This window comes from Canis lupus, chromosome 38 (assembly GCF_003254725.2).
Source record: "Canis lupus dingo isolate Sandy chromosome 38, ASM325472v2, whole genome shotgun sequence".
In the NCBI taxonomy this organism is placed as follows: Eukaryota; Metazoa; Chordata; class Mammalia; order Carnivora; family Canidae; genus Canis; species Canis lupus.
Genome location: NC_064280.1, coordinates 15,730,809 through 15,752,260, shown reverse-complemented (window position 1 = coordinate 15,752,260; position 21,452 = coordinate 15,730,809). Strand labels below are relative to the sequence as shown.

At 43.4% G+C, this 21,452-nt stretch overlaps 1 protein-coding gene, 1 long non-coding RNA gene and 1 pseudogene across 6 annotated transcripts in view; 2 read left to right on the top strand and 1 right to left on the bottom strand.

Annotated features, from left to right (window-relative positions):
* Positions 1-17,930, bottom strand: part of MARK1 (microtubule affinity regulating kinase 1) — a 116,630-nt gene extending 98,700 nt beyond the window's left edge. For 4 of the 5 annotated variants that reach the window (XM_025420966.3, XM_025420968.3, XM_049106965.1 and 1 more), the window contains exon 1: positions 17,782-17,929. In XM_025420966.3, the coding sequence (XP_025276751.1) occupies positions 17,782-17,832 (51 nt within the window). In that variant the 5' untranslated portion in view covers positions 17,833-17,929. Of the gene's footprint in view, positions 1-17,781 lie in introns of all 5 variants that reach the window. The other variant, XM_025420970.3, reaches the window with a different exon arrangement.
* Positions 1,561-5,195, top strand: LOC125754565 (uncharacterized). Its single transcript, XR_007409172.1, has 2 exons — positions 1,561-2,046; positions 2,255-5,195. It is a non-coding gene; the product is annotated as an uncharacterized LOC125754565 (long non-coding RNA).
* LOC118353547 (60S ribosomal protein L35-like) lies at positions 8,319-14,691 on the top strand (annotated as a pseudogene).
* Positions 17,931-21,452: the final 3,522 nt, after the last annotated feature.

Sequence of the window (21,452 nt, the reverse complement as noted above, 5' to 3'; positions counted from 1 at the left end):
ATCATTAGATTTGATTTAATTTAACACTCTAGTAGTCAAAGCTTTATTCTAAGACCTTCGGGTTCTAATATATTTAGAAAATCTAACAAAATCCAGTAATTATTCTCTAACATAAGCTAATAATCATATCAACTTAAATGTCAATACACTTTCTGCATAAATTTTTTAAAGTACAATAAAAATTTAACTGACGACTTTAAGTTATGAACATGAATACCAGGAGTGAAAGGAAATCTCCCTGTAAAACCCCTCAGACGTTCATAAGAAAAATGACCAGAATGTAAAAAGCAAATACTGTATCTACACAGCACCATCTCAGATTCTTAAAGTACTTCAGAATTTTCCAAAGAATGAGTGAATCTTAATTGTATATATTTACTAAACACCCATCAAGCAGCTATTACATGCAAAGGACGGTGCTAAAGTACTTAAAAAGGGGGGGGGGGAATGCATTTTACTGACATTTTCTTGCTGTTTTTTTTACGTAACACAGCAAGCAGTTCTGAAAACTTCTGAAAGTCAATTATGCCAGATGCCACGGCTGGGTTGACATGGGAATCAGAACCAGGGTTCTTGGTCTCAGGCAGTTTGCAGCATAGTATGTGGGACAGGTTTTAGGAAATCATGGTATAGTTTTAAAGTACCGTCACAAAGCACATACGAGATAGAACCAGTAGCGTGGTAAGGAATTCACCTGTGACTGAACAGAGAACAGAGTCTCCTTCCTTCCAGACATACTCTTCCCTCCCCTTGATTTCTCTCCCCTCCTGGAGAGGGAGGGAAAAGATAAAGGCAGAGGTAATCAATCACCCAAGTTGGTATCAACCTTCTTTCCTCAAGGCTTCCTTACTTAGCAAGTCCTTTGGACACTCATGTTTAAGAATTTACTGAAGAGTGATTTCCCCGGGTTTACACAAGTGGCCACTGGTACATAACTTATTTCCTTCTAGTTTTTGCTACTTAAGCAGAAATCAGAAAGAATTTAGAGTGGCCAGGAGGATCTGTGGCATGATTTAATAGTGCTTGCTGTTCAGGTAATAAATAATCTCTACAAGAAAAGAGCACTCCAGGTTTATAGGTAAGTAGCAAAATGAGATGTACCAGTAATCATCAGAAGGAACAGAGAGAGGTTAAATGACTGACCCAAGATAAACTGGCTAAATAATCATCCCCCTCAGGTCAAATGCAGTCGCCACGTCTATCAAAATCACAGACAGGACAGCATGAGAGAATAATGAATCACCACCCCCAGCCTTTGCTAAATCCCTGTCCTAGTCCCTTTATGTCACACTATCCTTCTGCCCTAAGTCTGGAGAGGCTCTACTTTCTGCTCTACTAACACTTTCATGGTTACTGTGGGCCTCTCTCACCGCACTCCCAGTACATACCATCACAGCAAACTGTGTTTGGGATTTCACTACGAGACAGGAATCTTTCCTTAACCGGCGTTAAAGAAGTAATTATTCTGACACTTGCTAAATGGTAAGGAAGGCTCTATTTAAGATTATTGCAACAGGTATTGAGATCGGGAGAGAGATTAGTTCTGAATCAGTGATGACAGCTGGGGACTGAGCGTGGAGGCACCAGGCAAGGAGGGGAGTGGATGGAAAGTTCCTAAGACGAGCCCGCAGAGTCAGGGAACTGCTGCTAAACTGGCCTACGAGGACGCTGGCTGAAGGCAGGCCAACAACCTCGACAGGGGACACCAGCGAGGGGGGCGATCAGGAACTTGATTGGACACCCAGGTGGTCAGCCATCAGGGAGCCGGGGCTCTCCCTAACCGACTTAGAATTCCTGGCTGAGACTGGGCCTGCAGCCCCTTCGAGGACAGGGCAGATGCGTGTCTGAAGGCCAAAGTGAAAACCTGGTTGGGGACAAGGCTCAGAGGAGCCTACCAAGGAGGGAGTCTTGGGCACTGGCATCTTCCCTTTGCTAAGTCCTTCTCCTGAGGTGCCAGACCACGTTTGTATAAATACCGTACTCAAAGCTCTATTGTGGATCTTGCGAATGCGGGAGACAAAATTTATTTCAAAGTTGTTTTTAAAGGTGTTATTTTTGGGATCCCTGGGTGGCGCAGCGGTTTGGCGCCTGCCTTTGGCCCAGGGCGCGATCCTGGAGACCTGGGATCGAATCCCACGTCGGGCTCCCGGTGCATGGGGCCTGCTTCTCCCTCTGCCTGTGTCTCTGCCTCTCTCTCTCTCTCTCTATCATAAATTAAAAAAAAAAAAAAAAAAAAAAAAAAAAAATTATAAAGGTGTTATTTTTAAGTAACCTCCAAAACCAGTGTGAGGCTTGAACTCCCCAATCCCAAGATCGAGGGTCACACGCTCTACCAACTGAGTCGGCCCAGAGCCCGAGGTCACTAAATTTAAAAACTAGCATGTTTCTAAAACCCTCAAGCACATACACAATACAAATCTAATCACGTTGGCCCTTAAGTGTCTAAGGGCTACCCCCCCCCCCCAAGTTCTTGCTGAGGCTCACAGTCCCTGCCTGGTCCTCTCCCTAACGGCTCCCCCTGAGGCTACAACCCCCTCCTCTCAACCAATGACCCCCCCCCTCCCCAGCCTCCGTGCATGATATTCCTTCAGTCCAGTATTCTCTTCTCCTTTCCACAGAGCCACCTGGCAAAGGAGTATTTATCTTTCAAGTCTTAGTTCAAAGGCCGTGAACCTTTCCTGAGCGTCCCTTCCCCCTCCCCTTTCCTTCTTTATTCTGTGTCCTGATCACTCAGATTGACAAGGACTGTAACTTTCTACTGTGCTGGTTTGTCTCTGCGTCTATCTCCCCGGTCAGGCTCTGAGTCCCTCCAGAGCAGGAACAGGTTTCATTTGCCTTTGTATCCCTCTCATCTCCAATTGAAATGAAGCAAATAGGAAAGGAAATAAAAGCAAACTCTCTTTTGAAATTGTGAAAGTAGCACTGTTGATCACAAAATGAAAGGTGGGCATGCTTTCAAGATTTAAAATAAACCTATTACTATAACCTTTATAGGTAGTTCATTAAAACTTTGGATTGTTGCTCAACTTCTGGCTGGTTTACAACCTGAACTAAACTGATACAGTGGTCAAAACAGTAGTAAATACTACTTTCTCAGAAGAAAGGGCACCGTACTGTGAACTCTGATTTTGCTGCCACCACCTCCCTCAATATGGTTTAACCACATAAAGCCAGAAAAGGAACAATATGAAATTCCTCATTACCTCCTTCCTCAATCTTACACCTACAAATGCCACACACGTGTACCTTATTACCTCTGAGACAGACAATTCCCTGTTGTTTCCTACTGCTGTCACCCCCCACTGAAAGGACTGATGGATCACTTCTCCCACCCTACTTTCTATGATATTAACGGGCAAAAGGCCTTTTTTTCATTTTAACCAAAAAATGATATTTATTATAGTGCTATTATCATCATCATCATCACATAAATCAATGTTTTTTTCCAACGCCAAGTCAGAGAATAACTGCGAAGAGAAAAAAAAAAAGAATTAACTGCAAGGTTGAAAAAGAGAGACTCCTGGATCTCACCCTAGAGAAACTGAGTATCAACAGAGTAGGACAGAGGAGGGATTAGGGAGGGTAAATTCGAAATGGTCTCCCAAGCTGGCTCATAAACTCACTAAAGGATAAATGAATAAACTAGATCTTGATTTATTAAATTGTTGAATGCCAAAAATATGCTAAATACTATGGGAAGTAATATAGGATACGCAGAAATAATACTGAAAGTAGTTCCTGACCTCAAAGTATTTTCAATTTAGGTAGAAAGAAAACGTTTACTCACAGAGAATTCTAAAACAATGATAAATTCTGTTGTATAGAATGGTCTCCAAACTTTAGACCAAGTACCCTCATCTTTAAAAGTTTTAAGTATGGGCTACTACAGGAATACTGACATAAATTACACATGTATTCCATTAAAACACATAACATTAAAAAGATGAAAATTTTGGAAATATTATTAAATTTCAATGGTACAAACTTTTTTAAAAAAGATTTATTTATTCATGAGAGAAACAGAGAGAGAGAGAGAGAGAGAGAGAGAGAGGCGTCGACACAGGCAGAGGGAGAAACAGGCTCCACGCAGGCAACCCGATGTGGGACTCGATCCTGGGACTCCAGAATCACGCCCTGGGCTGAAGGCAGGTGCTAAACCACTGAGCCAACCAGGGATCCCTCACTGGTACAAACTTCTCAGTGATTAGTAAAACACCATTATGCAATATTAATATATTTACTGATTTTTAAAATCTTGGCTTAACTTGTGATACTGAGATCTGAAGGGCTGATTCTAAGTTCAGTTTATGTTGACACTCGACTTCAAGGGCTGTATTCATATTTCAATCAATCCACCATTTATGTGAAAATTTTTTACAAAAGTCATGTCAGTAAGGGCGCCTGACATGGCGTGGCTCAGTAGCTACATCTGTCTTTGGCTCAGGTCACAATCCCGGGGTCCTAGGATTGAGTCCTGCATCAGGCTCCTCATAGGGAGCCTGCTTCTCTCTCTGCCTATGCCTCTGCCTCTCTCTTTGTGTCTCTCATGAATAAATGAATAAAATCTTAAAAAAAGAAAAAGTCATGTTAGTAGGGCACCTTCCTGAGGACAATCAGCAATTTCTGAAAACTAACCATTTTAAGAACCGTATCAAATGGTTTCCAAAATCTACTAAGATTTTTGATCTAGAAGATTTATACACAAGTTAGAAAGTTGTCCACATTTTTAAGGGTGCAGATGAGAAATTCAGAAATGATGTATAATTTAAGGTAGTAAAATCACATAAGTATGGATGCTTCTGGATACCCATTTTATTCTAGTCTTTCCATAGTAGACAAGATAATGTGAAGGTTCTCCAAAATAAGACATGCTTTTTAAAAGTTTACTGCTGGGCTTGAAGAGAAACATCCAAGGGGAAAATAAACACTAAAAAGCTCCAGCTGAAAACAACTACAAAATCCAGTACTGCCCTGGGATCCAAATACTAAGCTTTGGACTCACTACAAGGTTGGAGAACTTAAACTCCTTCGTTGACTTGAGAACCCTTTAGGAAACTAGAATGTCCCAGGACAGGGGCTCCTAGCTGGCTCAGTCAGTAAAGTGTGTGACTCTTAATCTTGGGGTTTTAAGTTTGAGTCCCACATGAGGAGTAGGGATTATTTAAAACAAATCTTTAAAAAAAAAAAAAAGTCCCAGATCAGTAGGAGCAAAACAAACCCTCTCTGGAGGAAGGTGTCCTCAATTTAGACCCCCACATTTCACACAGATAAAAATCAGGCAAATGTGAGTTTACCCACAAAGATCAGCAAATACAGCAACAAACAAGCCACAGTGAATGAGAATTAACAGATACAAACAGTAAAGCTAAAGCCTCAGGGACTCCATATAATGGAATTTCCAGATATAGGAAGTAAATAACTATATGTTAAATGCTTAAGGAAATGAAGATGAAATCACAAAAATAAACAAAGACCAAGAGACTATAAAATAGGTCAGACTGGTTTGACAGAAAGAAGTTAAAACTTTTAGAAATGAGAAGTAAAATTCATGAAATTAAAAATTCAGCAATGGAGAAAGAGAAGAGTGGAACATGCATCCAACATACTGCTAGTTTAGTGCAACACAGGGTGCTGATGGGAACCTCCATTTGCTAGGTGCCTGGGGTATGCTAAAAACAAAGCAAGCTGCTCAGTGTGCTGCTCCTTCAGAGAAACCACAGTACAACAGGCAGATACCAAAGGAAGCAAGCAATTATGGCTCCTAAAAAATGAAACCAGGAAATCCCTCTACTCAGGAATCTACATGCATGTGTCCAGAAAAGACTCAGCTATAGAAAAGGTTTGAGAGCCCTGAGACTCTCCAGCTGGACCGAATAGTGACAATCTTTCCAGAATGAAGCCAGTGTAGAGAGACTGGGAGAGGTAGCCAATTTTTTTTTTTTTTTTTTTAATGTGTGGACATCAACACAGTTATAAGGAACACAAAGAAACAGGGGATTCCCTCTTCCGAGAAAAAAAAAATGACAGTGCTTATATTTTACATTTGTGCATTGGACTCTTTTGAATGAATAAAAAGGAAAGGGTTTGGTATAAAAAAACAAACAAACAAAAACAAAAAAAACCCCAAAGAAACGGGAAATGTCCCAACTGAAGGAAGAAATTACATTTCCAAAACCAACACTAAAGAAACAGAGGTATATGTATTACTGGTAAAGAATCTGAAATGATTGACATAAAGATGCTCAATGAGGTCACAAAAGGATACATGAGCAAAATGAGAATTTCAGCTAAGAAACTGAAAATATAAAAAACAACCAAACAAAAATTTTGGAGCTCAATTTAAGAATTTAATTAGGGAGGTTCAATCATAGGCTTGATCAAGCAGAAGAAAGAATGAGCAAATGTGAATATTTATTTGAAACTGTCCAGTCACAGGAACAACAATAACAACAATAAAAGAAAAAAGAATGAAGAAAGCCTAAAGGAATTACAAGATACCGTCAGAAGAATAAAAATATGCATTACAGGAGTCCCAGAAAAAAAAAAGAGAGAGAGAAGGAAAGTTTTTTTTTTTTTTTCCCAAAAAATGAAAAGTTCCCAAATACGAGAAAGGAAAAAGTCATCCAGATTTCCAGATTCAAGCAATTAACAGGATGAATCCAAAAATGTCTACACCTAAACACATAATCAAATAGTCAAAGACATAATTTTGAAAGCAGAAAAAGTTACTTGTCATGAATAAAGGAACTCTCATAAGCTTATTAGCAGATTTTTCAGCAGAAAATTTACAAATCAGGAAAGAGTGCAATAAAATATTCGAGCTGCCGGGGAGAGGAGGGGAGGGAACTTGCCAGCAAGGAATACTATATCCAGCAAAACTATCCTTCAAAAAGGAATAAATTTTTATTCACAGATAAATAAAAGCTAAGAGTTCATCACCACTAGACCTGCCTTACAAGAAATGCATAGGGGGAGTCATTCAAGTTGAGCAGAAAGACACTAAACAGCCACATAAAAAGCATATAAAAATATAAACTTCACTGCTAGTAAGAAATATATACACAAATACAGAGTACTAAAATAATGTAACAATGGCATGTAAGTAATTTTAATTCTGGTAGGCAAGCTAAAAGATAAAAGTATTTATAAAACTATATAAAATGTTAATGGATACACAGCACAAAAAGATGTAACTTGTGACAACAACAATACAAAGTGTGGGGGAGGAAGAAGTAAAAGCAGAATCTCTGTATGAGATTGAAGCTGCTATCAGCTTAAAACAGATTGTTATAATTGTAAAATGTTTTATGTAAAATGCTACCAGCTTAAAACAGAATGCTATAATTGTAAAATTAGTAAGCACAAAGAAAATACCTAGAGAAGATACACAAAAGAAAATGAAAAAGAAATCAAAGCATGTCACTATAAAAAAAAAATCAACACACACACAGGAAGACAGCAAGAGATTTAAGAAAGACAAAACAGGGATCCCTGGGTGGCGCAGCGGTTTAGCGCCTACCTTTGGCCCAGGGCGCGATCCTGGAGACCCGGGATCGAATCCCACATCGGGCTCCCGGTGCATGGAGCCCGCTTCTCCCTCTGCCTATGTCTCTGCCTCTCTCTCTTTCTCTCTCTGTGACTATCATAAATTAAAAAAAAAAAAAAAAGAAAAGAAAGGCAAAACAAACAAACAAACAAAAAAAACTACAGGACAGGGAGAAAACAAATAGGAGCATTATGTAGTGATAAAAGGGTCAACTGTCCAGGAAGATATAACAATGAAAGAAATTTAAAGACCCAAATCAGAGCACTTAAAATATATGAAGCAAACAATGACAGAAGTGAAGAGAGAAATAGACAGCAACACAGTAACAGTCGGAAATTTCATTAACCTAATTTTCAATAATAGGTAGACCATCCAGACAGGTATCAAGAAGAAAACCAAGGACTTAAACAACACTATAGACTGAATGTTCCTAACAGACATATTTAGAACATTTCACTGAAGAGCAAAAGAACACATTTTTATCAAATGCATATAGACATTCTCCACAATAGAGCACCTGTCAGGTCACAAAACAAAATCTTACAAACTTAGTAATACTGAGATCATATTCAGTATCTTATCCAGACTAATCTTATGCAACTAGAAACCAGTAACAGAAGAAAACTGGAAAATATGTGAAAATTAAGCAACATATTCTTCAATAACCACTGGGTCAGGAAGAAATCAAAACAGAAATTAGAAAATATCTTGAGACAAATACAAACAATATACACTCCTCTTTCCATTGGCAGTGGTGGCAGATTGTGCAGAAATGGCCAAAATCAAGACTCAAAACCTCTGCAGCATGATAAAGGAGGAGTTGCTTAAACAGGTGGAAGATCTGAAGGTGGAGCTGTCCCACTTGTGCATCATCAAAGCAACAGGCGACATGGCTTCCAAACTGTCCAAGATCCAACCTGTTCGCAAATCCATTGCCCATGTCCTCACCTTCATCAGTCAGACTCCAAAAGAGAACCTCAGGAAATTCTACAAGGGTAAGAAGTACAAGCCCCTGGATGTGTGGCCCAAGAAGGCCATGTGCCATGTGCCTCAAGCTGAACAAACAGGAAGAAAACCTGAAGACTAAGAAGCAGTAGGGGAAGGAGCCACTACACCCTGTGTGGTAGTACAGAGTAAAAGCCTCAGCATCGATAACACACACACACACACACACACGCACACACACACACACACACACTCTGGAGAAAAGAAAGAAAACGATACACAAGAACTTACAGGATCCAGCAGAAGTAGGACTAAGTGGGAAGTTCATAGCAATAAAAACCTACATTAAAAAAAAAAAAAAAAAGGGAACACTCTCAAAATTCCCCTCAAAAAACTACAAAAAAAGGGCAGCCCGGGTGGCTTAGTGGTTTAGCAGTTTAGCGCTGCCTTCAGCCCAGGGCATGATCCTGGAGACCAGGGATCAAGTCCCACGTCAGGCTCCCTGCAGGGAGCCTGCTTCTCCCTCTGCATGTGTCTCTGCCTCTGTGTGTGTGTGTGTGTGCACATGTCTCATGAATAAATAAATAAAATCTTTAAAAAAAAACTACAAAAAAGAAAAATCTAACCCTAAAATTAACAGAAGGGAATTACAGCAGATTATAGTAATAATAAATGAAGTAGAGAATAGAAAAATAGAAAAAAGTCAATAGAGTTTTTTTTTTTTAAATATCAACAAATGAAAAAATCCCTGCTAGACTAAAAGAGAGAGAGAGAGAGAGAGAAAGAACCAAATTAAAATCATAGGTAAAAGAGGAAACATTACAACTGATGTCACAGAACTAGAAAGGATAGCAAGAAACTACCTTAAATAATTATATGCCAACAAAGTGGATAACCTAGAAGAAATGGAGAAATTCCCACGAACATGCAACCTACCAGACCAAAAAGTGAAGAAAAAGAATCAGTAATCAAAAACTTTCCAACAAAGAAAAGCCCAGGACTCGATGGCTTTCTCATAAATTCTAATGAACACTTAAAATAGAATCAACCCCAAATGACTGACCATTTGTTAGACTTTTCCAAAAAATGAAGAGAGGGAAACTGTTTGTATGAGGCCAGCATTACTCTAATGCCAAAACCAGAAAAAGACACTAAAAGAAAATCACAGGGCAATAACCTTGATGAATATATGTAATAATCCTAAGTGAAATATTAGCAAACCAAATTTAATGGCACATTAAAAGGATCATACATGATGACCAAGGGGCATCCTAGGATACAAGGATGGTTCAACATAGGTAATCAGTAAATCAAAGGTAATCAGTAATCATAGGTAATACACCTCATTAACAGAACAAATGATGACACAGGCTCATCTCCATTGATGCAGACAACACATCAATATCTTTTTATCATAAAAGAGACTCAACAAATGAGGAATAGAAGAAACATAAGCAATACCGCATATGAAAAGTCCACAGCTAACATCATACTCAGTGGTGAAAACTGAAAGCTTATCTTCTGTGATCAAAAACAAGGCAAGGATGCCCCCTTTTGCTTTACATTCAACATAGTGCTAAAAATCTTAGCCAGAGCAAGTAGGCAAGAAAAAGAAACAAAAGCCATACACTATGGAAGGGAAGAAGTAAATGTAGCTCTGTTTGCACATACCATGATCTTATATGTAGAAAACTCTATGACTTCTACCAAAAAATTCCCCAAAATTGTTAGAATTATAAATTAATTCAATAAAGGTACAGGCTACAAAATCAGCAAACAAAATCAGTTGTGTTTCTATCCACTAGCAACACATGATGTGAAAAGAAAACAATCTTCATTTATAAGCGCATCAGAAAGAGTAAAATATTTCGGAATAAATTTAACCGATGAAGCAAAAGACTTGTACACTGAAAACTACAAAACATCGCTAAAAGAAATTAAAGAAGACACATATAAATGGAACGACATCCTGTGTTTATGTTTTGGAAGATGTAATATTGATAAAATGTCTATACTACCCAAAGAGATCTACAGATCAACATAATCTCTAACAAAACCCCAATTCCATATTTAACTGAAACAGGAAAAAACAATCCTAAAATTCACATGGAGCCACAAGGACCCTGAATAGCCAAAACAATCTTGAGAAAGAACAAAGATGAAGGCCTCACACTTATGACTTTAAAGCATATTACAATGTTACAATACAAAAAACAGTATGGCACTGGTGTAAAGACAGGCATATAGACCAGTGGAATAGAAATAAATCTTTGTATATATGGTCAAATGATCTTTGATAAGAGTACCAAAAATACACAAAGTAGGAAAGGATGGTCTTTTCAATAAATGGTGCTGGGAAAACCAGACCTCTGCATGGAGAAGAATGATATTGGACCTTTTAGCTTATATCATACACAAAAATTAACTCAAAAGTGCATTAAAGACTTAAACATAACACCTGAAACTATAAAATTCTTTAAAAAAAACATACGGGGAAAGCTTCATCACATTGATCATGGCAATGACGTCCTGAATATAACACCAAAAACACAGGCAATCAAGACCAAAGAAGGAAAATAGACAGATGGGACTACATCAAACTAAAAAGCTTCTGCAAAGCAAAGGAAACATTCTTCACAGTGAAAAGACAACCTACAGAATGGAAGAAAACATTTATACCATATACCTGAAAAGGGATTAATATCTGAAATATGCAGGGAATTCTTACAATTCGGATTTTTAAAAATGGACAAAGGACTTGATTAGACATTTCTCCAAAGGAAATGTATAAATGGTCAACAAGTATATGAAAAGATGCTTGACATCACTAATCATCAAGAGAAATGCAAATCAAAATCACAATGAGACTATCACTTCACATGTATAAGGATGGCCAACATCAAAAAACAAAACAGACAATAATAAATGTTGACAAGGATGTGGACAGATTGGAACCCTTGGGTACTGTTGGTTTGAATGTAAAATGGTGCAGCCATTATGGAAAACAACATGGAGGTTCCTCCAAAAAATTCAAAGTAGAGCTAACATATAACATATAAGTTATGTTATAAACATAACATATAACATATAATCAACTTCCAGATATTTATTCAAGAGAATTTAAGTCAGGACCTCAAGAAGATATTTGCAATCTCATGTTCAATGCAGCATTATTCACAATTGCTAAGTCATGAAAACATCCCAAATGTACGTCAATGGATAAAGAAATTTATTATATACATTCAATGGACAATTTTTCTGCCATAAAAAGGGAAGAAATTGTGTCATGCTTTATTATGGATGAACCCTAAGGATATTACACTAAGTAAAATTAGCCCATCATAGAAAGACTGAATCGCATGATTCCACTTAAATGAGGTATGTAATGCAAACTTATAAGAGCAGAGAGTAGAACTGTGGTTGCCAGGGGCTGGAGAGAAAGGAAAATGGGGAGTTGCTATTCCCTGGTATAAAGTTTCAGTCATGCAAGATGAAAAAGCTCTAGAGATCTGCTGTATGCCTACAGTTAACAACACCTACTGTATGCTTAGAAGTTTATTAAGAGAGATTTCATGCAGGGCAGCCCTGGTGGCGCAGCGGTTTAGCGCTGCCTGCAGCCCAGGGTGTGATCCTGGAGACCTGGGATCCAATCCCATGTTGGGCTTCCTGCATGGAGCCTGCTTCTTCCTCTGCCTGTGTCTCTGCCTCTCTCTCTCTCTCTCTCTCTCTCTCTTCTCTCTCCCTCTCTCTCTCTCTTTTTCTCTGAATAAATAAATAAATAAATCTTTCAAAAAAAAAAGATTTCATGCTATGTGGTGGGGTTTTTTTTTTTTACTACAATTTAACACAAATTTGACAGAGGAATTAATAGTGATTTAAATACAGCAGAAGAGATTTAGCCAACTGAAAGATAAAATCTAAACATTACATACCATAACTGCACTGCAGATTATACTATACATTGTAGTACAGAGAAACAATGAGATGGGGGAAGAAATGAGAGTTTAAGACATATGTAGGGTAGAATGAGAAATTTTAACGTATCTAATCAGAGAACCGAAAGAAATTAATATTTAAAGAGAGAATGACTGACTGTAGAACTGATGAAAGAGATAAATCCACAGATTATAAATCAAACAAATCATGCAGCTTGTAGTACAGACAGGCAATGAACTCATGGGAAAAATGATTGAGAAGTTAAGGCACATGGAGGAGTTATGGCCTAACAGAATTGAATCAGAGTCCTCAAATGAACCTCTAAATGAGCAGAAACAAGGTTCAAAAAGATAATAGTTGATAAGTATCTAGAACTAATCAGACAGGAAATCACAGACATAAGAAGCAAGAAGGAAAAAAGGAAATCCATCACAGGGCCATGTGGGTGACTCAGCTGGTTAAGTGTCTAACTTGATTTCGGCTCAGGTCATGATCTCAGGGTTGTGAGACCAAGCCCTGTGTGAAGCCCCTCCTCCCTATTCTATTTCCCTTTCTTAAAAAACAAACAAACAAAACAAAACAAAACAAAAACCTAAATACACTGTATTGAAAGTCCAACACCTAAAGAAAAACCAGAATCTTAAAAAGACAGATGGAAAAGATCACCTAGTTAATGGCAGATGACTTCTGAACAGAAACCATGGAAATCAGCAGACCACAGAATACTATCTTTGGAACAATGAATGAAAATAGCTGTCAACTTAGAATTGGAGACTGAGCAAAACTATCATTGAATAATAAGGGCAAAATATATTTCAGATTTAAAAAAAGAAAGTTTATGACTAACAATCCTTTACTAAAAGAACTTCAAGGCATTCATTGGGCAAAGGGAAAACAACCCCCAAAAGAAAGTCTGAGAAGGAGGAAGAAATGGTTAAAAAAAAAAAAAAAATTTAAAAACCATGTGGCTAATTCTAGCTGTTATTTAAGGGGAGGAGGCAAGCTTAGAGTCCCCCTACTCCTCCACCATCTTAATCCCCACCACAGGGTTGATTTTAACAACCTGGGCCTTAAAAAGAAGAAGAAAGAAGAAAGTAGTAGTAGTAGGAATTCATAATAGCATTTTGGCCAGAGAGAAACAGGAGGCAGTGATGTTTTTCTCACAATGGATTGTCCTGCACACTCACCTTGGAGACCAGTAGTGTGGGTCATACAAAGACAGATGTTCAGCTCCAGCACACAGCAGTACTTGCTATAACCAATTCAGAATTTTTCTTAGAAAGATGAGTCACACCATAAAGGATTTGTGAGTTGGGGATAAGGGGGAAAGAGCAGGGCACTCCAGATGGACAAAATGGCACAGGTTCAAAACAGAGATGAGCACAGCATAGCCTGTTCTTCCTCGTACCATTTCGGATATTCTTTTAAAATTTCTAAGACAGGGGCACCTGGGTGGCTCAGTGGTTGAGCGTCTGTCTGCCTTTGGCTCAGGTCACGATCCCGGGGGTCCTGGGATCGAGTTCCTACATCAGGCTCCCTTCAGGGAACCTGCATCTCCATCTGCCTATGTCACTGCCTCTCTATGTCCCTCATAAATAAATAAAATCTAAAAAAAAAAAAAGATAAATAAAAAATAAAATTCCTAAGACAAAACCAAAACGAACCAAAAATGCACCTCCAAGAAGCAACAGTGGAAGATGTCAGAGATGATAACCACTTAACCTTCTGAAGGCTTCTCCCTTTGCTTGTAGCATGCAATGCTTACCCTTCCCAGTGTCCCTAAGGTATTTTGATGATAAATGAAAAAAATCCAAAAGGGGAATGTTCTAGCACTGATGTGTTACACATTACTACCAGTCACTGTGCTGGGTGCTGGGGATACAAAATAAACGGGACAAAGTAAGTCGGCGATTAGAACACAGTGTGATAAGTACGCAGTGACCTGTGTGGCACACACAGAGTCCTGAGCAACCCAAGGGTAGTGGCAAAGGCACGCTTTTCTTCTGCCTTTCACATCGTGAACACCGATTCCCATAGGACACAGTACTGATGGCCACCGTAGATCCACTAGCACTTGTGATAGTCATCAGAGGTAGTTTCAGATCAAAAGAATCACCTTCAAGAGTTTTATTATTAAAAGATTCTCAATAAATTTAACCAAAGCATCCCAAGAAGGGGTCAAATCAATTTTCTTCATACTGATTAAAATTTCGCCACAGAAAGCTGGTCTGGGCATTTTGGATCCAGAAAAAAAATCGGCGTAACGAGAGTTTTCCTAAAACACGGAAAAACAAGTATATCTTGCTTCATTTCAAAGTACCTAAGAGTAATGGTAATATGTTATCCACATTCACGCTAGAACTATCCAAGTATAATCTAAGAGAAGAAAAAAAAATTTCAAACATCCATTCTTTCTCTGGACTCTTTACAATCTGACATCAAACACATTTTGCATAAATTAATTCTATGACCTGTAACTTATCTTTTCCACCTCTTCTACTTGACCATGAAGTGCTTATTGCATTATCATCATCGGTTATTCTGTGGGACTTAGCCGATTCAGGCCTATCAACACACAAATCCTTCATCTCATAACTCCTGAAGAAGTGCACACAGAATGTTCTGAAAGAAAAGCTACTACTACATACCGCAGTAGTAACAGGAGATCAGGGCTGAACACTCCTCTTTTGAAAGCCCTAATGTATCCTCAACATATATTAGCGACATATATGGGGGGTATATACATTCCCAAGGATACAAAATCCAAATACATTCACATAAACAAAATTTCATATTAACTGCAAATGACAATACAATACAAAGATGGTTTTGTAGAGTGCCGTATCTGTTTAATTCAAAACACTTGTAGCAGTGTTAGACCGTTTTTAGTTATGTCCTTGATATTACAAAGGACCTGGAAGTCTTTATGGTCATATGAATATAAATTTTCCCAACAATCTTTAAAACTGTCACTTGAACTGAAAACGACCACAAACAAATGTACGTTTTGAATGCCATACAACTGCATTAATATACTGGCAAAGAAGCAGGTGTGTTTTTTATCTCACTGATGAGAGGGTAAGTCAGAATGGATTATGACATTTACTGCTAACCCGAGGATAGAGAGAGACACCAACAATGACTTAATGGCCATCCCTGGTGGTCCCTCTGATAAACTCCTATGGCACTTACAAACCAGCTTAGCCCTATTTATGCAGTTTTCTACTGTACACTGTTTGTTTGGGATTATGTTTACTTTTCCCGTGAGCTCCTTGAGGGGAGAGGCCTTATCTTAGATAATACTTCTGTGTCCCTTCCAGCTCAAAAACAAAGCTGGGTGCACATTTACTGATGAACCAACAGCCACAGTGTAGTAGGTGCTTCCCCAAATTGGGAGGTATCAGGCAAGTAGGAGAAAATGAGAACTGGATAGAGTAAGCTACATGGAGATACAGTTCACGTACAACCCAAGGGCAGGGGACAAGACCATCAAAGTGACTTTGAAATAACACGTTCAGAACCAGAGCAAATGAGTTTCTACGGCATAATTATTTTCGGCAGGTACAACAAAATTTATCACAGGGTTATTGCTTAGCTTAAAAATCCACCGGGTTTTTTTTTTTTTTTTTGAGGGGGGGAGGGTCTTACACGTGATGCTGCATTTTGTACTATTCCTCGATGCCTATTCCTATCCTGTACCTCATATCCTTAAAAAGTACCTTATTCATGCAAGTATGGGAAGAGCTCTACTATTCAAAACCCCCAAAAGAAAATAAAAACAATGTATTTTTCCACTCTTCCTAGGTTAACAACACAAGTGTTCCGCTAATAAAAACAGAGGTCATCCTCCCTGTTACTTTTCATTCACACCGAAATGACACACTGAGGGGGATCTTTTCAGAGTTGCTGATGCAGACCTTCTGTTTCAAAAACTCGACTTTAAGATCAACTGCCACCAAATTTTTCATCTTTTCCCCTGACCGACCTTCAACCTCTCCGTCAAAATTACGCATCCATGATGTATTTAAAAAAAAAAAAATACACACACACACACACACACACACACACAGTTTGGGCTGCAAGACCAAGTTGTAATTCACGCTCAGGCAGCAGCTGCCTCACACTGTGCATTTTCCATGCACGATACCAGGGAGGACAAAAGCACGCTCTGAAATACCTTCCCAGCTCTTCTAACAATAGTCTCTTACTAGGATTTCTTCCCCCTTTGCCGCGATTATATTGAGTGTCTGCGTTCCCCTACTCGCCCGAGATGAAACAGTCTGTTTATTCCAGCCGCCGACGCTTCAGAGGTGAGCTGCTGCTATCTTCGCCCTCGTACCTTTTGTCTAAGGACGCAGGAGCACTTGGGATCTTATTTTGCCAACCCTGCGACGGGCACTGCTACACCAGGGGCTGGAGTCGGAGCCAACCACACAACCAGCCGGGGCTGCACAGCCCCCCAAACTGGGTACCCTCCAGCTCCTTCTAAACCCGCTCGGAAAATCAGCCCAGGCCCTATGCACAAGTCAAGAGGGTCAAAAAAAATAAAAATAAAAAAATAAAAATAGAGGTGGGGGGGGACCTTTTCTACAAAGAAACTCACACACTCACACACACACACACACACTCTTGTACTTTTCAGAAGGTGGGGATACAACCGATCCCGGCCTCCGAGTTGAACCCCCAGGGGCATCTGCATCCAGATAAAACAACTCCGGAGGGCAATTTGATCAAAGATGCAGAAAAAGCCTTCCTTCAAAGAAACGCACCGTGTGACACTCGGAGGAGGGGGGGGGAGGAGGAGGAGGAGGAGGAGGGGGAGAGGTGGTTAAAGTAAAACCTGCCCTGAATTGTCAGCTCTGGCTGGAGGCAGAGGACGGGAAGGCGCCGGCCTCCGCGGGCTCCTGGGCGTCTCCGCCCGACCCGGGCCGCCGAGGCCGTCCGGGGACCGCCGCTCCCGCCCCCCGCCCCCCGCCCCCCGCGGAGCTCGGCTGCACCGCCTCGGCCCCGCGCGCTCCGCCGCCGCCGCCGCCTGCCCCCGGCGCGGCCCGCGACCCGCGACCCGAAGTGGGACACGGGGCGACAAAGAGCAGAGTCACGGGGCAGCGCCGGGGGCCGGGGGCCGGGGGGCAGGGCCGGGGCCGGGATGCCCGCGCCCTCGCCCTCGCCCTGCGGGCGGCCGGCGGCGCGGACGCGGCTGGATGCGCCGCGGGGGCTGCGCGGGGCGCGGGGCTCCAGGTGCAGGCGGCGCCGCGGCGCGCTCGGGGCTGGGGCTGGGGCTCGGGGCTCGCGGCTCCCCCCGGGGTGGGGTGGGGTGGGGAGGCGTGGGGTGGGGGGCGGCCCCGGCTACTCACGTTCTCCGTGTCCCGCTCGTTCACCGTCGGCAATGGCGTCCGCGCCGACATCTTGGGCGGGCGGCGGGGTCGGGCCGGGGTCTCGCCGGCCGGGCCGGGGCGCGGGGCCCGCGGCGAGCGGAAGGGGGCGCGGGCGCGGGCGCGGGCGCGGGCCGAGCGGCTCCCGCAGGCCGCGGGGCGGTGCAACAAGCGGCCGCGGCGGGCCGAGGGCGGAGGCCGCGGAGGCAGGGGAGGGGGAGCCGCGTCCCGCGGCGGCGGCGGCGGCGGCGGCGGCGGCGGCGGCGGCGGCGCCGGCGGGGGACGCGGGCGGCAGCGAGGGCGGGCTCCGGGCGAGGGCGGCCGGCGGGCGCGGGCCGGGCGGCGGGGCGGGCGGGATGCGGCGCCGAGGGGCGGGGGGAGCGGGAGGCGGGGAAGGGGCGGGCGGGGAGCTCGCCCCGCAAGAGCCCGCCCGGCGCGCCCCGGGAGCCGCGGCCCCGGCGGCGCCGCCCCGCGCCCCCCGCAGGTGTGCGGCGCCGCCCGGCCGAGCCGCAGCCACGCGCCCGGGGCCCAGCGGCGGCGGCGGCGGCGGCGGCGGCGGCCCGGCTCCCGGCGCGCCCGTCCCGGCTGCTCGGCGCGCTCCCCGCCGCCCTGCCCGCCCTCCCCGCCCACCCGCCGCCGGAGGAGCGGCCCGAGCCGGCAGCGCGCGGAGCGGCGGGCGCGGCGCGCGGCGGCCCGAGGCACTGGGCGGCCGGCGGCGGGTGGGCGGGCGCCAGCCGAGGGGCCTCGCCATTCATTCCCTCATTAGGGATGCGGGGCCGCCCCGCCCCGCCCTCCCCGCCCGCCCCCGCCCCCGCCCCCGGGAGAGCTCGGCGGTCCGGGAGCCTCCGGGGCTTGTGCGTGCACTGGGCTCGGGCGTGGGGGCTGCCGGGCGGGGGCCGCCCCTTTGTCCGTCGCGGCGGCGAGGGCGGGTGCATCGCACCTCGGGGCCGGCCCCGGGCTGACCCCGCGCTCCCCGCCCCGCGCCCGAGCTGGCCCCACCGCCGCCCGCCGGGCCGCGGGGCTCGGGGGCGCCCCAACAGTCGGGCCCACGGCGCAAAAGCCGCCCCCCGGCCCCGGAGGCGCCCGCAGCCCCCGCGGGGTGCACATGCTCGGGCCGGGCCGCCCGCCGCCTGGGGAGCGGGGAGCGGGGAGCGGGGAGCGGCGGCGCTGGGGGTGGCCCGGCGCCCCCCGCAGCACCCCCGGGGCGCTGAGCCCCGGAGTCCCGACGTCTACACTGACGGATCGTCACTTCCTGGGACACAAGGAAGCGTCGCCGAGGCGAGCTGCTTTGGGGAGGGTGGGGAGCTGCCTTAGGTTCTGGCCCAGCCCCTCCTCCTCCTCCTCCTCCAGGTGGCTTCCTCGCCCTTCCGCCCACCTGCCACGTTTATATCCCTACACATCCCCGCGCGAGGCGCTGTCCAGGGCCCCGGAGCCCTCGAAAAGGCAATGCCACTTCTCCCTGCCTTATCTGGGAGCTTACATTTTGCACACTCAGCCTCTAGGACCAAAAAAAATAAACAATTGATTTTAAAAAAACCAACCCTTATCATCTCTCTATTCTTCTTTCCAGTATTTCTCATTCGCTTCCTTGCAAGGCTGGGCAGAGAGGTAAAAGGGGCAATAGACAGAAAAGAGGTACAGCCCAATTTCTGAGCTGCTTCCCTGAGCCTCCGATGGGAATCTTAAGATGATGGGAAATTACCCGCCCCCCTCGCCTGAAGTTCATCCATTTGAAGAATCCCTGCACCAGATGGTTTTTATCCTGACTCATTAAAGGTTGTTTCTGCAAATTTAACACTTGACCCTTAAAACATGTTCCGAAAAGACCCAAAATAGCAAATACAAAGATACTCTGAGGATTGAAAAAAAAAAAACAATCATCTGGTAAATATTCACCTCTTGAACACCATCTATGTATTTATTTCTGTAGCAGTGTGTCTTGTAAACACTTCCCAATTTCGCAAAGCAAATAAAAATCACAAGATCCCTTTGGTGTTCTCTCCACTACTCAAATAAGATTGAGGCTTTGGAACTGTAAGGCTGCATCCTGAATTATGGTGTATAACTGAGGATGCCAAGCTTGCACAGTCCCTCTGCGGAGATCCTGAATCACCAAGATGTACTGAAGTTGCCAGGGCAGAAGCCTGTACTTTCCTGATCAACTAGAGCCACTGCTGCCTATAGGGGTTGCTGATGCAGTGTCAGCAGCACCGTTGACTGCTGCAGCCACTGGAGGACCTTGTGTTTCGATAGTCCCTGTGTCAACGTGGGAATAAACAAGAATCTGTGGAACAGCGCTCAACCCCATTGGGATAGGAATCATTCCTTCAACTGCTAGCTTGGAGTTTGCTTTTTGATGTCCATTCACATAGTATCCTGTCTTTATCCTGGTATTAGCTCAGACAGACACTTGTTTCCATGTTAAAAAAAAAAGTCCATGTGTCTGACTTCTTTAAGATCATAGATGCACCAGGTTGATGGTGTATAGAAAAAGAAAACTGGAGTACGTGGTTCTGTTCAATCACGTGCCAGTTACGATACCCACAGGTCCACCTCCATAAGGTTCTCTATACCTGTAAGGTTTAATGGCTAATTAGAGACAGAGCTCAAAGGAGAGGCCAAGATTCTGGCACAGTGTCTTGCAAGACTTTAAAGCGTATGTTAAAAGTCATGGGCAAATCCCTTAGCTATGTTTGCTATACTGAGCTGTATATTGAAACTTACCGAAAATTATATAGTAATAGTAAGGGATACTTATTTTTAAAATCAATCTGTAGGACACCAGGGTGGCTCAGTTGGTTAAGCGCCTGCCTTCGGCTCAGGTCATGATCCGAGGTTCCTGGGATCCAGCCCTGCATCAGGCTCTCTGCTCTGAAGGGAACCTGCTTCTCCCTCTCCTTCTGCCTGCTGCCCCCTCTGCTTGTGCTCTCTCTGTCAGATAAGTAAAATCTTAAAAAAGATAAGTAAAATCAATCCATAAAGATAGCTTTTTTTAACAGTGGCACTACATTCAAAGGGAGTCTTATCAGGTCGATAGCTCAAGTCCATAATGCTGGCTACCAAAATAGACTAGAAAACCGTGCTATACCCCCCAAACGGCATTCAAATAATCCTTATTCCTGCCTACAATTTTAGGCTTGGTATATGATGAAAATACATTTAGCATAGGTTAGAAAAAAGTCATTGAGGCATTGAGTGTGTGCACCTATATGGATTATCCTCCCCCTAAGGAGGCAGTATTGTGGATAGATTACAATTTATTTAGGTACAGTCCTTAATAATGAGAATGCTCATGAGCAAAATTTTCTTGTGTCACTAAATATAGCTCCTTGTGCCTGTCACTATGAGGAAATGACAAAAGGAATATTTTAAGGCTTTAAGTAATTTTCTTTAGGATTATTAACCAACCTTTAATTTAGAGGTTTCTGACCTCAGTTGCCCTAATACCTGAAAAGGTTCCAGAAAAAAGTTAGAAGTACTGAGAAAGCAAAAGATAAATAAGGATCTATAAGATTCTAAACCTCCACTGAAATGTGCTAAAAGAGCATTGTCCATCAGCAGCCTTATGGGGTGCAATTTTCCAGAACTATACAGTCCTATACAGTAGATATCGGCTACACATGGCTATTGAACTCTTGATATGTCACTAAAGT